General features: G+C 45.0%; 1 protein-coding gene across 1 annotated transcript in view; it reads right to left on the minus strand.

Moving 5' to 3' along the window:
- Positions 1-22,589, minus strand: part of C1QTNF3 (C1q and TNF related 3) — an 86,656-nt gene that overhangs the window by 37,682 nt on the left and 26,385 nt on the right. Inside the window, exon 3 of the mRNA XM_073543991.1 lies at positions 9,569-9,723. Within this exon, the coding sequence (XP_073400092.1) occupies positions 9,569-9,723 (155 nt within the window). The remainder of the gene's footprint in view (positions 1-9,568; positions 9,724-22,589) is intronic.

Genomic DNA, 22,589 nt, shown 5'->3' on the forward strand with positions numbered 1-22,589 from the left:
ACATCCACAAATATACAAAAAAATGGAAGACTTGGAACAATAAATGCCATATCAAATACACTTATTAAGAGGTATTATATTTTGAGGCCTAAACATGGCCGTTGTAGTACCGGGATGTCGTATCTGCTTCCAAGAATGTTACCCCATAATAAGGATTGGCGATTTTCGTTTCCTTTTTTGTTGTTATTTGCTATATGCTATTTAATGCCTATTTGTGGGTTCTCTAGTTTTAAATTTTTTCCGTACCTGTACAAGGTTCTTTACTTCCCATTCCCTTTCCTCCCTTCCTACCTTCCTTCCCTTACCCTGTTTAATGACTGAAAACCAATAAAATTATTTGAAAAGAAAAAACGCGTAGAGGTTTTCCTTATCAGTTACGCACCTTGAGTACCTTTTACTTACTGTTCTCAATATGATTTACTAGCATCTTTATATTCTTTCATGCCGCACATGTTGATATTGGGCTGTTGGCACAATTTATGTCTTCTATGTCTATTACATTGTTTTGCTACCCTTTGCCAATGTTGATCAGTTATATCAGGGATTTCAAGGGATAGCCGTCGTGTAGCGAGGGCGCCATTACGCTGACCAGTAGGGTGCCGACCTCCGCTGATAGGAAGGCATACAGTTACAGGGAACAGCATAGTTAGGTACTTATTTGTTCTGCACATGTCACTTCATTGTCCGTGTCACTGTCACTTCTTTTTTTGCACACGGCTTTATTGTTGCCTACCCAACTATCCTTTATTGGCAACCTCTATATGCTCCTTTCCTGGTTGACTGAGTGACTACATGCTGCACCAGCCCAGGGGTATATAGGAGCATCAAGGTCCGCCGCCAAGGAGCGGGGGCACCAATCTCGTTTGTGTATAGGGTGCTGGTAGGCAGTTTGCCATCAGGGCGTTGTTTGCAGGGCTATGGTAGGCAGCACGGTTGGTTGGTTTTATGTGTGGTAATGTCTTGTATTTTAATAGGCATAATAAAGGATAATTTTATCTGGTATAATGTTTATGTAAGGTTCCTTGATAGCACCCTCGTTCCCCAGTTTATAATCTCCAGTTCCCTGCCCCTGATGTATACCATCCGGCCCCTCGCCCCCTGGTGTATAACCTCTGGACCCTGCCGGGCCGTCTGCAGTTACTACAGTGTGATAGAATGGCCGGTGGTGCAGAGCTCACTGATATCAGCACGGTCCTGTAATAGGAGCCACTGGGGTAACAAGTCCGTCCATGACATTCCTTCCTCCTGAATCTTCCCCCATCACCTGTGAGTGATATTATTGAGAAGTGGAAGGAACTGCAGCAACTCAGTTACGAACTGGAGACCCATAACATTACAGAGAGGGGGACCGAGTGTTGAGGAGTAGAGGGCAGAAAAGTCACCACGGCTCTGCTGACCCCAGAGTCCAGACCTCCTCTGGTATCAGTACAAACACTACGCCCCCGTCAGGAGCTTCATGACCGAGCAGCTGCATGCAGCCATACATCACCAAGCACAATGCTGAGTGTCGGATGGAGTGGTGTAAAGCCGCCACCACTGGACTCTGGAGGAAACGTGTTCTGTGCCGTGCTGGATCACACTTGTCTATCTGCGTCTGATGGAGGAGTCTGAGTTTCGTGATTCCAGGAGGACGTTACCACCCCTGACTGCATTGTGCCCCCTTTACAGATGGTGGAGGAGGATAATGCTATGGACTGTTATCAGGGGGCGGCCTCAGACTCTTAGTTCAAGTGAAGAGAAATCTTAATCTTCAGCACAAGACATTGTGGATAATTATAGATTCAGCTTTGTGGGAACAGTTTGGGGAGGACTCTTTTCTGTCCCCCATGACTGTGCCCAGTGCACAAGGTCCATACAGACACAGAGGGGAGAACATGAGCGGCCGCGCAAAGCCTGGACCTCAGCCCCATCCAACAACTATAATGGAGATTATGAGCCCATCCTCTCTCCAACATCAGGGTCTGACCCCACAAATGCTCTCCTGGATGAAAGGGAAAAAATTCTCACAGCCTCCAAAATCTTGTAGAAATCCTCCCCAGAAGATCGGGAGCCGTTATATTAATGTCTATGGATGTAAGATAGGAGGTCCAGAAAGCTCCAGGAGGTGGATGTGGATGTGTCAATATGTTTGACCACATAGTGTACTTGTGACACTAGAAAAGATCGGCAGGGAAAATGGGCAGCAGATCAAAGGTATGCCGGAAGTCCGGGAGTTTTTAAAAAAATTTTTTTTCTTATTTTAAGACTATAAGATATGTTAGTTTATAGTAGAAATTGATTTATTCAGAGAATTAATTCTTGACAACCACAGGGTTAAATATTTGCTGTAGCCGACCCTGTGCTTCCATAATTTGGCGTCCTTTCATCCGCATTAATTATTATTGGTAAATTATTCCAGCATTCATTTATCCTCCAATTTACTCAAGGATCTAAAAAAAAAAAAAAAAACAACAACAAAAAACACAAAAACGCCATAAACTTCTTGCAAGAATTAAGAAAACAATCTCCTTGACAACACGGAACCGAGAGGATACAGAACAGATAAATGAAAGAAGAAGAAAACGCGGACGCATCACTATGGAAACGCTCTTCTTTCTCCCGGACTCAATTATTGGGACAACACTATACAAAGAACAAATTGCGATCAAAAAATCCAAAAGTAATCCATAAGCGCAAGCAAAAAAGATGAAAATGTATTAAATACATAGGTACAAGCACATGTTGGACAAGAAAAGGGGGCGCTCACAGGAACAACAAGATATTAATAAATTTGTCCATAATTACCATGTATGGGAGTACACAATAGAACATTCTTCTATAAGTCAATAACAGTGTATTATATGTTGCCCATATACCACATGGCAATAAAAGTACATAAATTGGAAAAAACCTACACCAGCCACATTAATAATGGTTAGTCCCTCAAAATATAACATTACCAAATGGCAGGGCAGGAGCAATCCTGGTGGACGCTCCTATGTATTTAATAAATTTTCATCTTTTTTGCATACGCTTATGGATTACTTTTGGATTTTTTGATTGCAGTTTGTTCATTTTATAGTTTTGCTGTTTTGTGCGATTTTTTCCATATGCAGTTCCTTCTGATGTAGAAGCACACCATATATGGATGTAACAATTTTTGGTGTGATGAATTTCATGAGGTGTTCTTATTACTCAATTATTGGGACGCAGGATATAGTCAGACACTCAGAGAACTCAGTGCACGTTATTAAAGTAATGGCAACTACAGACATAACTGGAAGGGTCAAGGCTTTATTGGGAAATAACAAGCACATTTAATAGTTTTCTGAAGAAATTTTTTTTTATATATATACTGTATATATACATAGTATATGTATACACAGTGGGGTAAAGATGATTCTGGGAATGGTCAGGAATCAGCCCAGAACTACACAGGAGGACCTGGTCAATAACCTGAAGAGAGCTGGAACAACAGTCTCAAACATTACTGTTAGTAACACACTACGCAACGTCTTGGATTAAAATCCTGCAGGACACGCAAGGTCCCCTTATTACTCCAACACAAGTCCAGGCCTGTTTGACCATATGGATGATCCAGAGGAGACATGGGAGAAGGTCATGTCGTCACATGAGATCAAAATAGAACTTTTTGGTATCAACTCTATTTGCCGTGTTTGGAGGAGGAAGAAGGATGAGTACAACCCCCAGGAGAACCACCCCAACCGTGAAGCATGGTGGGGGAACAGCATACTTTGGAGGTACTTTCTGCAAAGGGGACAAAACAATTGCACTTTATTGAAGGGAGGGTGGATGGGACATGTTTCACAAGATTTTGTACAACAACCTCCTTCCCTCAGTAAGAGCACTGAAGATGGGTTGTGGCTGGGTTTTCTAGCATGACAATGACCCAAAACACACAGCCAGGGCATCTAAGGAGTGGCTTCATAAGAAGCATCTCAAGGACCTGGAGTGACCTAGCCAGTCTTCAGACCTGAATCTAACAGAAAATCTTTGGAGGGAGTTCAGAATAAATGCTGCCCAGTGACAGCCCCGATACCTGAAAGCTCTGGAGAAGATCTGTATGGAGGAGGGGGCCAAAATCCCTGCTGCAGTGTGTGCAAACTTGGTCAAGAACTAAAGGAAATGTCTGACCTCTGTAATTAGAAAACAAAGGCTTCTCTACCAAATATTAAGTTTGTTTTTCTACTGTATGAAATACTTATTTCATTCCATAAAATGCAAATTAATTACCCTATATACTCGAGTATAAGCAAAGTTTTTCAGCACATTTTTTTGAGCTGAAAACGCCCCCCTTGGCTTATAGTCAAGTCATTGTCTCAGGTCATGGAGGGGGAGTGGCAGGAGCCGGCTAAATCCCATGCCTGCTGCTAAAGAGAAATGACTATTCACTGTGCTGTAACAGTGTCAGTCACAGACGCCGAACTTCCGCCGGGCGGTCACTTTTTCCCGCTACTTAAGATAAATTAATATTCACCTCTCTCCACTCCCATAGGTGTGGAGAGAGGTGAATATTCATCCCCTTCCCATGACATCCCTGCCATGTGCTGCTTACAAGCATAAAACAGCTGCTGGTGCCGGAACAAGACGTGGCGAGGGAGCGCAAGTAGGATTTTTTTAATGCTTTTTTGATGGGAGCCATGCATACCAGGATAGGGATGAGGGTGCAATGCATATGAGGATAGGGATGATGAGGCCATGCATACCAGGATAGGGATGAGGAGCCATGCATACAAGGATAGGGATGAGGAGCCATGCATACAAGGATAGGGATGAGGAGCCATGCATACCAGGATAGGGATGAGGAGCCATGCATACCAGGATAGGGATGAGGGTGCAATGCATATGAGGATAGGGATGAGGAGGCCATGCATACCAGGATAGCGATGAGGAGCCATGCATACAAGGATAGGGATGAGGAGCCATGCATACCAGGATAGGGATGAGGAGCCATGCATACAAGGATAGGGATGAGGAGCCATGCATACCAGGATAGGGATGAGGAGCCATGTATGCAAGAATAGGGATGAGGAGCCATGTATGCAAGGATAGGGATGAGGAGCCATGTATGCAAGGATGGGGATGAGGAGCCCTGCAGACCAGGATAGGGATGAGGAGCCATGTATGCAAGGATGGGGATGAGGAGCCCTGCAGACCAGGATAGGGATGAGGAGCCATGCATACCAGGATAGGGATGAGGAGCCATGCATACCAGGATAGGGATGAGGAGCCATGCAAACCAGGATGGGGATGATGGGACCATGTGTATCAGGATGGGGATGAGGGGACAATGCACACTCGGCTTATACTCAGTTCAATACATTTTCCCAATTTTTCGTGGCAAAATTAGGCGCCTCGGCTTATATGCGGGTCGGCTTATACTGAGTATATACAGTATGTAAAGATCATACCATGTGACAAGATAAGTTTGTCTATCACGTTAACTCACTAACCAAATCATAATCTGCTGCTTTCTTTTCATCTGTCTCCATATCCTCCATACACCCTATAGCACACGGTGACTGCAGACAGACAGATCCTGGCTGATGACCGGATCATGCAGCTTAATATGAAAACCCTTATTTCTTATAATGATGGCGGACTGTACATTTCCTTATAGATTGTAAGCCTGCGAGCAGGACCCTCATCCCTTCTGTAACTGTTGAAATATGTTGTATTGTTTTTATTCTCTTTACATGTCCCTACTCCTGGAATACGTTGACGCTATATGAATAAAAATTATTATTATGTGATTTTCTGGATTTTTCTGTCTCTCACAGGTGAAGTATACCTACGATAAACATTACAGACCTCTCCATTCTCTGTAGGTGGAAGAAATTGCAAAATCGGCAGTGTAACAAATACTTATTTTCCCCTCTGTGTATATATACACATTCCCCCTCCCACTCTATGAATGTCCACTAAATCCAACCCATAATATAACTTTCCATAAACCATCCCAACACCTAGTGTGCTGGAGGAAAATATTCTGTTTTATATCACTGACGCCATCATGCGCAGTGACCCGCATCTCCCCCTCCATCACTTCACCAGTGACTCTGTCACAATATATAATTAAAAAAACAGCTGTAAACTGCCCGGAAATGTGCTTCTGTGCGTGAGGCGTCGGGCCTTCCCGATATCTTGACCATCGAACTTACAGTAATTACCAAAAGTTAAAAAAATCTTGCATTGTTATTGACAAAATTCTTCAATTATGGACTTGTGGTCTATAAGTTAAGGAGTCATTGGGGGTCATTTTGATCTCCGATTTATTTTAGCGCCATTGCTCTGACCCAAGACGGTGTATAAATGTCTTGCGCCAACAGATACCAGGATAGAAGTCACAATCAAAGAATATAAAGTGTACAGGGGAATAGTCCCAAGTATCCACATGATGTGAACAGTGCTGCACAGTTCTCCCTCTCTAAGAGGCTGTAATACCGAGAAGGGCCACTACATGTTCTATGGCGCTGTGCTGTTTGACTCTATTCACTGTTTACACCTGACAACCACCAGAACTGATGGAGATGATCAGTGTGACAAACAGCCAGGACCTGCCTCTAACTGCCGTATGTAGGAGCACCAACCGTAACGTTAAGGCTGCTTTCACACATCCGGCCTTTTGAATCCGGCACGATGCGGCGAAAAGTGTGAAAACCGGATCCGGAATTGGATCCGGTTTTGGCACACAGATGGACATGCGGCGCCTCCGTTTTTAGCTGGAAACGGCAAACCTGCACCATCCGGCATCAGCAAAAAACGTTGCCTGCAACTTTTTTTGCAGCACCGGAACGGCTTTTTCTACAGCGCCTGCGCGGACACTGAGGTTTAACCCACAAGTGCCCGGCGCGCGCGCGTATCTCTCTCTCTCCCCCCGCATACCGCCGCCTCTCTCGTCCCCGGAGTGGGTCCTTTAAATGCTTTCCAAGCCGGATCAGTCGCCGCATCTGCATCCGGTGTCAACGCTGCAGGCCTGACCCGGCGGTCCGGCTTTCCGCCGCACGCCGCCGGAACAAACACACCGGATGTGTGAAAGTAGCCTTAGGCCCCTTTCACACATCAGTTTTTTGCCGTCAGTCACAATCCGTTGGCTCGTTGGATTAGTCTAGCGGATCCGGCGAAAAAATGGATCCGTTGAATCACTTTTTTCATCCGTTTCTTCCGTTTTTCGACGGATCCGTTTTTTTTAAAAACGCCCAATCGGAGGCTCCCAAACGTTATTGGCTACTAGATAAATAGATATGGGATAGATAGATGGATATATCTATCGATAGATATATTGATATATATATCCATATCTATCTATACATATATCCATATCTATCCATACATATATCCATATCTATCCATATCTATCCATACATATATCCATAGATATATCTATAGATAGATCCTGTTACGGGGCTGGCGGAACGCACCAAATAATAAATATGAAATGATATATAAGATGCGTTCGCAGCCCAGGGCCCACAGTGCGGCGGTGACCTTCTGCTGCTAAACAATGAGGGAAAGGCGTATAGGGGTAAAGCCGGACACCGGTGCGTACTGAAACGGTGAACACATGCCTGCCGGCGAACAACCGCAACCTGTTAGCGTCACAGGTTACGGGGTGTGAACCATTGCTGCGAGGTGTGCAGTGTCCGCCCTGACGGACGCCACTAACAAGCCTAGTAAGCGGCCCGGAAAGCGCTACGAAAGCGCACGGCGTCATTGGCGGACACTGCGGTAGCAGTAGCCTAAGAGGCCTATAGTGGCCAACGCCCTAGGCGCTAGCAGTAGATGTGGAGCAACACTGCGGCGCTATGCAGTGTTGAGCAGAAGCACTGACTCTAATCCCTCACCCATACGTAATATCAAAGGAAGGGGGAATTATAATGCGTCAGTCACCAGGCTCATTCATCCATCATCACACACACACTAAATGCTTTAGTCTCAGAGTCTATCATAGCGCATGGCAGGGCGGCCATGCGAGCCTTTTATAGCCGTGCCCTTCCGGGACCTTCCTGATCCTCCAGATGGACCAATCAGAACTGGGGAAGGACCTGAGCATGTGACTCCCGATCCCCAGTGGGAGATCGTCTCATGAGCATGCTCAGTGGAGCGAAGGAAGGACTTAGACTCTGGAATGTCTTGCTGCTGGACAGGCTGCACTGCCATAGCTGGGCCAGAAGTGGCAGCAGCAACCAAACCCACAATGCTGGTGTGGGCAGAGCGCTGGGATCGTGAAGTCTGCTGAGCAGGCTCCACTGCGGCCAGGGAGGAATGGGAGACGGAGACAGCAGATGGCAATGCACAGGATTCCCGCTGCGCAGCGCCCGGAACCTGACGCTTCACAGATCCAAAGATATAGATAAATAATTAATAGCAAGGCTGATGTTTATTAATAAACAATATGTTTAATTTTGAAAACAAAAAACGGGAAAAAAATTACGTGGGCTCCCGCGCAATTTTCTGCTCCAGAGAGGGAAAGCCAACATCCGGGGGCCAATATTTGTAACCTGGGAAGGGGGTAATATCCATGGCCCCTTCCCAGGCTATGAATATCAGCCCGCAGCTGTCTGCATAGCCTTTACTGGCTATTAAATTACTTATTTCACCCGCTTTATGAGGTATTACCACATCCAAAAAGTAAAATCTATCAAACTATAAAAACAATTAACCCAATCGGTAAATGCCATAAATAGAAAAAAAATTGCATTGTTTTTGGGGTTTTTTTTTGCCACATGGTAATACCGCAAAAATGCTGTTAAAAGTGATCGAAATGTCTTATCTATAAATAAGCCCTCAAATAGCTCCTTCGACTGAAAAGTGAAAGCATTACGGGTTCTGTAAAATGGTGACACAAGCAAAAACATATTTATTTACATTTCTGATTTTATTTTTCACCGTTAAAATAATTTTAAAAACTGTCCCCTCTCCTTTCTATTCTTATTCTCTAATTCTTTTTTTTTTTAAATTCAATGACGTTTTATTTGAGAATTCCCAGTGTATGCGGTGATACTCAACTAGGACATCATCACGGGGCTGGGGCTGCAGTCTCTGCTGCTTTTCCCACCCTGAAAATAAGATTCATCTGTGACCTCCATTTCAGGGGCTGGGCTAGTCCCTGTTCTATTGAGCATGCTCAGTATGAGCTTGCTGCTCACAGTGTCATTATTCCTTTGAACACACAGTGACAGTGCGCTCCCTCGTCGGCTCTAAAGGGAAGTGACGAGCCGACAAGTGAGCGCACTGTCAGTGCACATTAGAAAGAACAAGACACAGGGAGAAGAGATATTCCTACAAAACAGATATTCCCGATGACGCTTCATTTCAAGGTGAGGACAGCAGCTACAGCAGTGTCCTCTGATGATGTAAATGGAAAATAATTAAAAAAAAAGCAGACAGGAAGGTATAGCAGAGAGGGAATGGTAGGAAATGTTTAATTGTAGTTCATTATAAAAGTGAGTTGATTATTAAGTTAAACACATAGACATTTAGTAGGAAAATCACCTTGGGTTTTGGACCACCCAAAGAAAAATAATAAAAAGTGGACAAACCCCTTTAAGTGATGTCATACTCTTACCTGAAGCTCTGGAGGAACACCTGGGTAGCCTTTTTCTCCTCTGAGGCCTGAGTTCCCCCTTTCTCCTCTTGGACCTATGTCTCCTTTGTCCCCCTTATCACCCTTTGTTCCTTCTTGTCCAGGTGCTCCATTGTTGCCATTATTTCCATGATTTCCTAAACATTACACCAAAAAAAAGGTTTAGAAGAAATTGAAACTTTTATTCTTAGTAAGTAAAATGCAGCTACTAGGGTGGTGTAACATGCCAAGACCAGAAATGTTTTATTTTGATGTACATTGCAGCAGAGGGAATAATAACTACTGCTGTAGGTGACTGTGCTGTGCAGCAGAGGTTGCCCAAACCACACCCCTTTCTCTGACATCACTTCCTATTCAGAAACTATTGACTGAAGCTGCACCTTACTGATTTCCTATTGTAACCACCTGCTGTATGCCAATAATACTGGCAATTCTGGAGCTCATCATAGCAGTAGAGTATTGCCAATTCCTCTTTAGTGTCATCCTGTCAAAATGTATTATTTTGTGAAGGGTTAAAACTAAAATCAGAGCTGAAGTTTCATTTCTCCATTTCTCTGAAGGTTTTGTTTTTCCATTTTTGTTGCTGTAAGATACATTTTTGTAATTAGGATGAAAAATTCAGGCTGTCATGAAACCTGACTGTTCCCATCAAGTGCAAGATAAGGGAACAGGTGGTGTAGAACTCTGAAGAATATGCCATTATACTACTTTCTATGCTGTTTGGATACGGACATATATACAGTTTCCAGTTTTCTTGCAATTTTATTGGCTTATAAAGTGAAATGATGCTATTGGTAGTTGAGAACTTTGCATACTTAAGCAAAAGATTATAAAAGAAGTGGCTAAAATAAAGGGGACTAGTGATCTGCCTTGATCCTCCCGTACAGAGACGCCCGTCTCCGTGTGGTCATTCCCAGTTGCTAGCAACGCCCTGTGAATTAATTTGGAAATCACTGGATCAACCGTGAAGGGTTAATTTAGCCCTCCCTCAACAATTTGTGACCCAAATCTAAACCCTATGTTCCCTTTTAAATACCCATAGACAAAGGATAACATTATATCTCACTACAACCACCACTAGTAGGATATTTATATAACTGTCATTCAGCTCCCCCTAGTGGTGACTGCAGGTGGACAGAAAATTATAATTTTTTGTATATAGAAAAAAAGCAGGTATGTTTTTAAATCCTGTACAACAGATTTACCGCCTCAGGCAGGAATACAAATAAACTGCCAGACAACAGGTGCTGGTGAATAAATAGATTCTTTTCATACTGAGCATCTAGGGAAATCACTGCACAGGTCACATGTAGGAAGCATATGCTGTAGGTGATTGACACTTCTGTTACATACATATGGTTGCCTTCACATTACGGCATTATCATCATTTCCTACAGAAATGTTTGCGTTCTGTAGTTTTTATGCAAATGCCTATGTGTTGATTCTGAATGCAATATATATATATTTCTTGAGAAATAATTCAAATGCTAAATAGAGTAATATTTAATAGAATTGTTTTTATAAAATTTGGATTGCTCAATTCCAACAGAGTAATAAAATGTGCGGGCTGGGAATAAGGGGAAGAATGGAAGGGAGAGGGATAGGTTTGAGGAGAGTCCACCAATGTTTGGGTTTGTCCTGCATTCAGCATAATGAAGGGAGCTCCGAGGCATCTCAGATTACCCAGTGCTTCGTGAGTACAGGTGGAGACACAGCATTGTATCTTAATTAACCAGAAGTCTATCTTCAGCATGCCAGGAAGAATAGACTGTTATCTATATTTTAACTTTTGAATTTCCTTGTTTCTTTCTGGTTGGTCAAGAAAACAGATTTTTGTTTGTGTAAGCCATTCCAGGTGAATTGCGCGTTCAGGCGCTCCTCTCATCTCCTGCCACACGCCCAAGCGCTGACACCATTTCACAAGGTATTCCCATTTAGCAGCAACATTACTATTGCTGCATCTTCATTTACTCTTTGCACCTCATTCTATGACAGGATTAACAGCATGGCTTTCTCATTGCTTTTCTTATTTACATGCAACTTGGTCTGCCTTAATAGCTTTCCTATGGAAATTGCTATCTATAGGAGCTTTTCTTAGATACTGGGGCCTTTTCATCAGGTATTATATCTACTCGATCGCATCACCATATGCATGACCACTTTATAGCAATTACTGTTCCAGTGTCCCTGCTTATATTCTTGAGTTATATTTTCTATCCTTTATTTAGTGTCATTCATTTGTGCAATATCTCATAGCAACTGTCTATTGTGGGTCATTTTCATACCCACTAATGTTATGTAGCCTACTAGCCATTAACTTTTTCAGTTGCATCTGATATCGATACAAATTATTAGTGTACCTACCTGGGTTGTGTGGCTTTTGGAGAGAGACGAATCTCTTAAGGGTATTTTCATTTCCATCCTCTCCCCCTTACTATTTCTTAGCTGCCTATCTCACCAATTATTATGTTTATGATAAATTTGTGTACTTTCTGTCAATACATTTGATATTGCTTCACTAATCCTAGTGTTTCTGGGTTTCCTCTATGGCATCATTTTGTATAAACATTTGTCCTACCTACATCTAGCCATTCCCTGATACTCTTGCTTGTTTTAGGTTTTACATTTTGCTTGTGTAAGCCTGTAATATTGACTTGTAAGTTGACATATGATGTAACATATCGTGCTCTTATCCTTGATGACAATTGATATTTGCTGATATGCTAACTACACATTGTCCATGCCATCCAGTTTGTTGACTTTTACAATAGAGGAGGAAAATCTATGCAAATACATCACCACTCTTCCCCTTTATCTGAGAATGATGGTTTGAAGGACACTTGTTAAGTATAAAAAGAGGTTATATGCCTCTGTATGCAGAGACATAGACAGCCAGAGATTAAGCTAAGACATCAAAACATCCAGGGACTCTACAAGACTGTAGCCAAGACATCATGGCTCCATCATGAGGGACACAGATTTAACATTCTACAGGATGCCAGCTTAGGGGACCATGTCCCTGGCTGGAAGAATAAAGATCTGCTCCATTGAGAATCACTGAACCCATGGATATGTTTGGAAAAAGCCAGGATTGAGACCCACCGATCACTTGGCTCCATGGAGATGTTTGGAGAAGCCAGGTTGTGACCCTCAGTTCAACTGGCCTTGTATCTCAATGGACTATCATCTTCCTAAGCTTGTCGTTACCTTTTCTCTGTACATGCCACAGGTGGGGTAGTCGGCCCAGGAAGATGAAGCCAGGTTGTGACCCTCCAGTCAGCTGGCCTTATACATGAATGGATTATCATCTTCCTAAGCTCATTGTTACCTCCTCTCTCTGTGCGCGCCACAGGTTGGGTAGTCGACCCTGGAAGCTCTGAAGTCACAGCTGCTATTTTCCCAGCGAATCAGGCTTAGGGTGAGACTCTAATGTGCAACATCTTGGGTATTGTGCTGGTACTGTTCTATTTGTTATCTGCCTATTTTGTGGTTCAATAAAGTATTGCCACACGGTTTTATCCTCAACCTGTGTGACGAGGTCAGCTTACGCTGAGTCGACTTTTTCTTTAGAGTGGACCCTCTGGTCGTGGCACCCACCCACCTAGGGCGAGCTGACCTTGTGAGGAACCACCACGACTGCTGGAACCAGACGGCCGGCTCAAGTAGACACTAGGTAGGAGTGTCTGACGACAAAGATGGGCAGGAAGCAAGACAAGACAAGACGTAAGTTCAAGGTATCTTCATTAAGACAAGTTCAGGATAACATTCAGTGCAAAACGTGATAACAAGCAAACACGGCAAGGTGCGTGCAAGGCACGCCATGGTCCATGGCATGGTACGTGCCAGGAGGCAAGCCTGGTTACCAGCAAGGACATGATGGTATCGGACTCCGGACAGCAGGCAACGATCAACAGGGTCATCAGGTTCCGGAGCTCTGGCGATCGGCAGGATCTGGGCATCCGGCAAACCAGGGTACAGGCAAGGAGGCACGACAGATATCCAGGCATGGTGCATGTCAGGGAACACGCCGAGGTCCAAGGCAGAATTCCTGGCAGGGTGCATGCTAGGGGCACACCAGGGTCCAGGGCAAAGTCCTGCGCATGCAGAGAGACACGCCAGGGTCAGGGTTCAAGGCAGAGTCCTGCGCGTGCAGAGATACACGCCGGGTCAGGGTTCAAGGCAGAGTCCTGCGCGTGCAGAGAGACACGCCAGGGTCAGGGTTCAAGGCAGAGTCCTGCTCGTGCAGAGAGACACGCCAGGGACAGAGTACAGGCTAGGACCTGTGCGTGCGAGAGGGCACGAAAGGATACATGGCAAGAGCTGTGCGTACTTTTACAGAAGCACGGGGAGGTATGCCATGGGGCAGGCGAGGGCCTGCGCATGCTAAGAGAAGCACGGAGAGCACAGTGCAGAGACAGCGTGAGTGCAAGGAAGCACAGAGAGCACGGCTGGGGCACTGGCTAGCTGGACGGCCTGCAGCACAAACAGGCGGGTAAGACTCCAGCGAGCCCGACTGGGGCATAGCAGGTGACACAGCTGTGACGAGCACGGCTGAGGCACAAGCATGTGGGCGCGGCTAGGGCGGGCACGGCTGAGGCACAAGCAGGAGGCTAGGAAGGCCAGGCGCATGCAAAGGGCACACGAAGAAACAAGGCAAGGCAAGGCAAGAAACAGGGCAAGGCTAGGCGAGAAACAAGGCAAGGCTAGGCAAGAAACAAGGCAAGACAGGGTACGGAACACGGAACGGAACATAGGCAGAAACACAGACCAGGTCAGAGCGAGAACAGAGCTAGCAGCGGAGCGTAGGCCGAAGCCCAGAGCCAGGTCAAGGGAGAACCTTAAGACTAGCGTGGAAATGTGCAAGTGAGCATGATAGGACAGAGTCTAGCAGCGGTGCATAGGCTGAATCCCAGAGCTGGGTCAAGGCAGAGCCTTGAGACTAGACATAGAAATGTGCAAGAGAGCACCATAGGGCAGAGTACGGAAAACCAGGCAGAGACAAGAAACACGAGAAGCACTACAAGGCTCAGAATAGCAAAGACCAGACATGGCGAAACAGGCAAAGGCAGAGAACAGCAGAAGTACTACAAAGCAAAGCAAGGCAAGGACAACCATGGCACGAGAGACAACACAAGACATGGCACGAGACAAGAGGCAGAGTACAAGCACAGAGCGTGTGCAGAAACGCACGACAGGGCAGAGTGCAGGGGCACAGAATAGAGGGAGTGACCGAGCAGACCAAGCAGCCATGCAGGGAAGCAACACAAAACTCAGGCCCCGACCATAGGACGGGGCGGTCTGATATAGCACCATAGCACCAGGACTGCCGGTTCAGGATCAGGGAAGGACTTCCGGTTCAGATCCTCCAGGATCATAGAGAGCATTGCTAGATCAGACTGGGCTGAACCATAGAGAAGGTCACATGATCAGGGGTTCCAGGATTGCATAGAGGATTGCAGAATCAGACAGTGCTGGAACATAGGAACGGTCACATGATCAGGGGTTACAGGAATATATAGAGGATTGCAGAATCAGACAGCACTGGAACATAGGAAAGGTCACATGATCAGGGGTTCCAGGAATACAGAGGATTGCAGAATCAGAGCAGAGACGGATGGTTACCTAGCAACGGCGTGCAGCTATGAGGTAAGGCGCGCGTGCACACCACTCCAGGCATCTTGCAGCAGGAGACATAACGGGCATGAGAATTCAGTGCACGTGCACACCGCTCCAGGAGTCATGCGGCATAACAGACATGGCGGGCATGACAGGCATAACGGACATGACAGGCATAACGGACATTGCAGGCATGACACCTGTGTTGTCTGAGTAGAGTTATGCCCACGTTAAAAGGAGAGCGGGTTTTCGGTGGGATGACCCCTGGTCCATGCGGTTTCGGCTAGTGGACGGGGGCGCCACTGACTCCCCCGTGTCTCCATATTATAAGTCAACATATAGATAACAGTCTGTTCTTCCTGGCTTACTAAAATAGATATCTGGTTAATTAAGATACAATGCTGTGTCTCCAGAGTAGACATGCCTGAGCTTGGTGCTGCAGCTCACAATTAAGTATTAGCAGGTAGAAAGATTACAGCCTGTAATTTTTATCTGTCCCCTGAACAGGAACTTTCATCATGGTATCACCCATCTTACCAATAACAGCCTTTCATAGATGAAATGGTAAAATGGGAACAAAATCCCTAAAGCCATCTCTTAAGAAAGGACATGTCATCCTCATATCGAGCATTGAAGCAAGGCTTAATTATAACTTGGGAAAGGAACAAGAGCTAGCACTTCATCTGCTTTATGACCTCCTGCTAAGAACAGGTGATTGTAGTGGGTTATCTCCTGAAAGCAGACACCACGACTGTGCTCAGTGGTTACAGGAGGCTGAGGGTTGTGACTTTTCTCACCTGGGAAAATAAGTTTCCTCTCTTCAAAGCCACATTTGGCCAAGGATGTAAGAAATTAGGGCATCAAAGTCCAGTTATGAATATTGTTTTTTTGTGTGAATTGTGTAAGTTTTACATATATTCAGCACTGTGACAAAGTGGCTAACGTAACGCATTTACTTACCACTCATTGCTGGGTAGTCGCTGCATCAGCTCCTAATTAATATTGGATAGATGGATAATTACATATATGCCATGCTTCAGATCTATGGAAAGCTAAAATAATTATGGGAAATATGGCATTAATATCTCCCACCTGGGACCCCCAGGTGGGTAGATATCCTGAAAATCAGGGATTCCATATTTTTTTTGGACCTAGGCACATTCCATTAACCTGCCCCAATCTGAGGTCACCCAGGGGAGGGGACTTTTATCTGATAAATATAGATTTTGAATTATAATAATTGTCAGTCCTGGAAGACACAGTAAGCTGTGGTTCAGTACAATTTTCCTAAAAGGAGTGTTCCCCTGCACTAAGACCTGCGCCATTTCTGTGACACAGATTTAGTACTTTTCTTTTATTATCCATTTTTATTTTACGTGATTGTTTATGCTGTATCCCATTTTGTAATATATTTTGTATATTTTTATATACACTGCTTACTTTTGACTTAAATATAGAAAATGTAATAGCCTCTTGCTCTATGAACCGCACATCTTTAACGAGTATCCAATCGGTCTGTATAAACGATTGGTTGCAGCAGCTAGTCTTCTTGGGTTATTGCGAAGCTTGAGAGTGACTGTACCAGAGTATATATATCTATTCCATGCATTGGAATCAGAGGTGTATATACTATATGGTCACTGTGAGTTGCCTAATATCCAGCCAAGAAGCGAAAGTAACCATGGCCTCTTCCATTCATACAAGGTGTATCCCTTACACAACTCCGTTTCCCATTCAGACTTGGTTTAACCTCTCTACAAGGTTGTAAAAATTGGGTGTACTCTAAAAAATCCAAGACACCGGGTATTTTTCTTCCTCAAAAATTATTTTAATTAACTTCAGTGTACACATAGGAAAATTAGCAATGTTTTGGCCTCTCAGGACCTTTGTCAATCCCCCCCTCAAAAGTACATAGTCAAATAACACACAGAACAGGAAGCATTTATGGTAAGTCAATCATGGACCTCTCCCCTTGATTCGTCATGTTGGGCCAACCTCCGTTACCACAAAGAAACTACAAGAATTGAAATCAATATAAAATAAATAAATGACAAATTGTTAAAGGTCACTGGTGGAATGGTAATTGGAAAATATACAATCCCGGATGAAGGGAAGCACAGGAACCATCCCATCTCACCATATATGTAGTTAAGAAAGTTACACTTCGCATTTCATCATTAGCATAGGTACATGCCCAGTTACTCCCCTCAGCCCATAATATGCATTGTTTTAAACCTGCCCATTTTCTTGGGAAGCACTGTAAGGACCTATTGGTTCGAGCATAAATCCCATGTGGATGTCAGGGGGGCCCATCTGATTTGTAAAAACAAGTCAAAAATGTCCTCGTCCATCAATCACCACTCAATTGTGTAATTGTCTTGACGATTGGAGACAACCGAGTGCTATTCGTGACAACTTGGTAACAGTGAGGGGATATCTGCAGGATTCCCCGGCTGGGCTCCATAAAACAAACTGTTATACCTACCGAGTTTCTCCGGAAATAAGACATGGTCTTATATTATTTTTTAGTCTGAAAGATGTTGTTACGGCTTATTTTCAGTTTTGCTATCAGTGTGTCAAGAGTGGGAGAAGAGGGTTGCATTGACAATCCAACACAATGAGCAGCACTTTGAACACATTTTATAAGTGGTCATAAACTTGTAAATAACTCATGAAACAATAAAGATACATTAAAACTAAGCACATCATTGTTTTTCTTGTGAAAGTCTCAATAAGTTTGATGTGTCACATAACCCTTTTCCCATTGGAAAAAAAAAGTTGAATCCAAAATGCCCGACTTCAAAATGGCCGCCATGGTCACCACCCATCTTGAAAAGTTCCCCCCCTCCCATATACTAATGTGCCACAAACAGGAAGTTGATATCACCAACCATACCCTTTTTATTGAGGTGTATCCATATACATGGCCCACCCTGTATACACACACTGCACATACACATGTATACACACACTGCACAAATGGTACCTGCTAATTGTGGTTCTGAATATCAATCTGTCTTCTCTTTTAGTTCCTCTAGACTTCTGCAGTTAAAGGACTTTTGATGACATCATGGTCACATGACCGTGATGTCATCAAATGTACTTAAGCAGTTTTAACCTCAGAATAGAAATGCTGTAGGCCCCTAAGAGAGTGGGGCCCTAGGCAATTGACCAGTTTTCCCACCCACCTCCCAAATGCCGATCCTAACTGTAAGTAGGGCTTATTTTTTTGGAGTAGAACTTATATTTCAAGCCTACTGTGCAGAGTGGTAGTCATGGGTGAGGGGATGCTGTTCTCCCCCACCCTGGCACCTAACAAATCAATAACGTCCAGTTTGTCGTTTGGTTTGTGTAAAGTGGATAGCACTAACTTTTGGTCCTGAAGTCTCTGCATGTCCCACGATCCCGTATCTGGATACAACCACACAGTCATCAACGGACTCTTAATCCTTTTTCAACAGTTCAACTTTACTCAGCAGATCAAGTTCAGTCTTAGTCACGGATACAGCAAGAATGTGTTAGATTTTTAACAGTTCCTTCAGCCTGCGCTGTCCCTTTCCTTGCTGATATTCCTTGCCCCTGGCATATTCTGCCCAGCTCCACAGCTTTCCAGATTCTTGACTCAATTCATGCCTGTGAATCCCCGTCTGTTTTCTCCTTTGGGGACGAAAGTAAGGCAGCCTCCTCCATACCTTTTTCAGGCCGCTAGCCTCGGACATTTCAGGATCAACAACTGAAATTTGTCGTGGTCGTCCTCATGATGCTCCCTTTCCTTTAGTGTCGAAGCTACTTTCAGCCCTATGGCCCTGAACTTCTGCTCCAAACTTTCTGACCTGAGCACATCAACACTATCTACAACTTTATCTTAAACCCAGGAAAGTCTTCCCTTTATATTTACCTGAGCTTCCACTATTTGGGGCCATTCCTGTCTCTATTAACTATTACCTTACTGTACCTAACTATTTCCTATTCTACTGTGGCCTCACTGTACTTCTGAATCTTAACTATACCTATCACTCTAATTTTATCCCTATAACTAATTTCCCATCCTTATACTTTTCCTATACATAATACAACAGCGTAATGTCATTATAACACATTTGAAGCACCATTATCAAAATACATATGAGTCATCACAGCAAAAAGCGTATCCGTTTTATTAAGAAGGGACGAAGAACATGCTTGCCCCTGACATACTCTTACAACATCATGCTCACATGAACGTGATGTCATTAAAAGGTCCTTAAGCAATTTTAACCTCGGAATAGACATGCTGGAGGCCCCTAAGAGAGTGGGGTCCCTGGAAATTGATCAGCTTTCCCACCTACCTTCCAAATGCTGGTCCTAACTGTAACTAAAGCTTATTTTTTGGAGTAGGGCTTATATTTCAAGCCTGCTCTAAAAATCATGCTGGGGCTTATTCTCGGGGAAGATCTTGTTTTCGGGGAAACTAAGGGAACTTTTATCACAAATCTTTTACGCCCAACAGTGGCGCAAGTGGATTTGTAGACCCACTGTACCATAGGGCAGGCCTGCATTGGAAGGGATGTAGCTAAGCAGATACCAGGTGTTCACTGGAGCTCCTAATGGTGGAGACAGCCTGGGCTGCAGTTATCTACCACTCCTAGGCAGATCTCAGTACTGCAGCTCAGGTACACTGGTCTAGAATACTGGAAAAGGGACTGGCCACACACAGACCGTGGGACAATGTTCAGGCACTGGCCTCACCAGAACCAGGGATTCAAGTTCAGGACACTGGCTGCACCAGGACCAGGGATTTGGGTTGAGAACACTAGCTGCAGTGTGCATCACAGCAAGAAGTAGGAGCACGCCGGAGAACCATGCTGTGGGGCTGGCGTGGTGAGTAAACCGGTGTGCCTGCTTGGTATAATCGTTGGGACATCGCCTTCACTTTCCTTTCTTCAGAGACACCAGCAAACAACCACTTGGCGAATAGCAGACCTGGTGCAGAAGATGGAGTGATTGACGACTGACCTGGATGCATGAGGACCAGACATCTCTCTTGACTCGTCTGTCCCCAACATAGCACCACACGGGATCTCCAGACCACAATGAGCACTTGTGTTTTCAGCTCTGGATGATCTATGGGAATACCAGACAGATCATGGAATGCGATCTTTTCCTTGTATAACACTCCCATCTGGACCGCAAGTTATTCCAACATGACATGACTGTTTCTGAGTAGGGCTCTTCCTTCACATGACAACACTCTCCCCGGATACTGGAGCTATTGGATGGGAATCTGACACCGGTCCCTCACAGCTTGCTGCACGAACTGTCACGCTGAACTGAAGCCTTCACTTGCCATGTATACAGTCACAGTAATCTGTGGAGAGGGAATTCTCCCACCAAGCGCAGCCTCCCCACTGGCTCAAGGTTTTGGAGTTTTTTAGATTTCACTGGACAAAGGCTGTCGGGATGTTCCAACAACCACAGCGATACTGCAACCCAATCTCATTACTGAGTTCCGGCATTGGCTCAGCCTTCCAAACACAGTCGACCTTCATGGATCTTGCCCAGGTAACTGCCTCAGCAGGCTAGGAAATGAGTAGCCTTTGAAAGGACAGGCCAGAAATGATGATTTCCTCACACACGACACCTGTCTGGTCTGCTCTCCGAAGGTGGGAAGGGAAGTTTTTGCAGAAGATTCTGGGTTCGGCTTGTCAAAGACCTTTTGGAAGATCACCAGGAAGGCCTTCAGGTCTGAGGTGATTGGAGCCCCTTTTTCACATAGGGGGTTGAGCTATGCTAGATAGGATATCAGGAATCCTACCTTGACCCGATCAGAGGAAAACTGCTGACTGAAAACTTCATAATGTCGCATGCACTGCTCCAGGAACCCATGGCACTGCTTCGGATCCCCATAGTATCGATCAGACAGGACAGGTTCCACTCCAGAGAAATAAGTTTCGGGTTGCATAAGCACAGCCATAGGTAGTGCAACTTGGGCTGACGCAACTGATGTCAGGGCTTCCAATCGGACATTTGGTGTCTGCAGATGGTACAAACATTTTTCCTGGCTCTCTCACTGGTACCTCAGCTGCCGACACCACTCTGAGCACCGAGAGGACTGGGGATTAGCAGGGCCCATGGCCAAGCTAACTGTTACTCCCAACAATGTTATGAGTGGATTTGTAGACGCACTATACCACAGAGCCAGGTCTGCCTAGGAAGGGGCGTACCTAAACGGCTACACCAGGTGTTCACTGGAGCTCCTGATGGTGGAGACAGACTGGGCTGCAGGTAGCCACCAGGTACCACTTCTAGGAAGATCTCGGCACTGCAGCTGCTTACCCCAGGTGTCAGGTTTGCGGACACGGACTTGTGCTATGTGCAGACACAGGTCTAGGATACTGGCTAAGTGACTGGCCGCACATGAACCGTGGGACGATGTTCAGGCACTGGCCGCACTGGGACCTGGGGACTTCAGATACTGGACTGGCCCTACCAGGACCAGGGGACAACGTTTAGGAACTGGCTGCACCAGGATCAAGGGACTTTTGATTCATGACATTGGCTGCATCAGATCAGGATTACGGGTTAAGGACACTAGCTGCACCAGGTCCAGGGATTCTGGTTGATAACCTGGCCCGCACAGGGACCAGGTATTCGGATTCAGGACGCTGGCCACACCGGGACCAGAGATTCGCATGGAGGGGGAAGGGGACACCATACAGTGGCACCAACCATAGTATTACACACCATATCACCCATTTTACCAATAACTGCCTTTGATGCCTATCTTTTACCTGTATAGGAACTTCCATCATGGTATCTATCTTACCAATTACAGCCTGTTATACATATCACTCCCCTCTACATAAACTTCTATCAAGGTATCACTCACCTACCAATTACAGCATGTTATACCTATCTGTCCCCTGTACAGGAACTTTCTGTCATGGTTAGGACATGGTTAATGTCCTGGTTTCTCAGGATTAATTTTGCTGGCCTCCCTTTGGATCTGGGATGGGTATTTAAACTCACTCCAGACTAGGATTCCCTGTCAGCTATACTGTTACTTTGGCTGTGTGTCTGACCCCTGGTGTGCTTGTATACTGCATTGCTTGTTTGATTCCCATGTATGGCCCGGTCTGTCCCCTCACGCTGTTCTGTCTCACGTTTTGGTATTATTGTCTTCTCCGGTTCTGACCTTCTGGCTTGGCTATCGTTACTCCGTTACCGTTTGCCCTTATTGTACCGTCTATTGCCCGTTCTGGTTTTCTGATCTATTGCTACGTCCTGACTTTCCGCTCTGTCTAACCCTTTGGTACTGTCCTGCTATCTCGTGCTTTGACCCAGACTTGATCTGGTTTACGTCCCTGTCTATGCCCCTTGGTAACTTGTCCCGTAGTTACCTTTCTAG

This window comes from Dendrobates tinctorius, unplaced genomic scaffold (genome assembly GCF_039654945.1).
Source record: "Dendrobates tinctorius isolate UK_male_01 unplaced genomic scaffold, ASM3965494v1 ptg000135l, whole genome shotgun sequence".
NCBI classification, from domain to species: domain Eukaryota; kingdom Metazoa; phylum Chordata; class Amphibia; order Anura; family Dendrobatidae; genus Dendrobates; species Dendrobates tinctorius.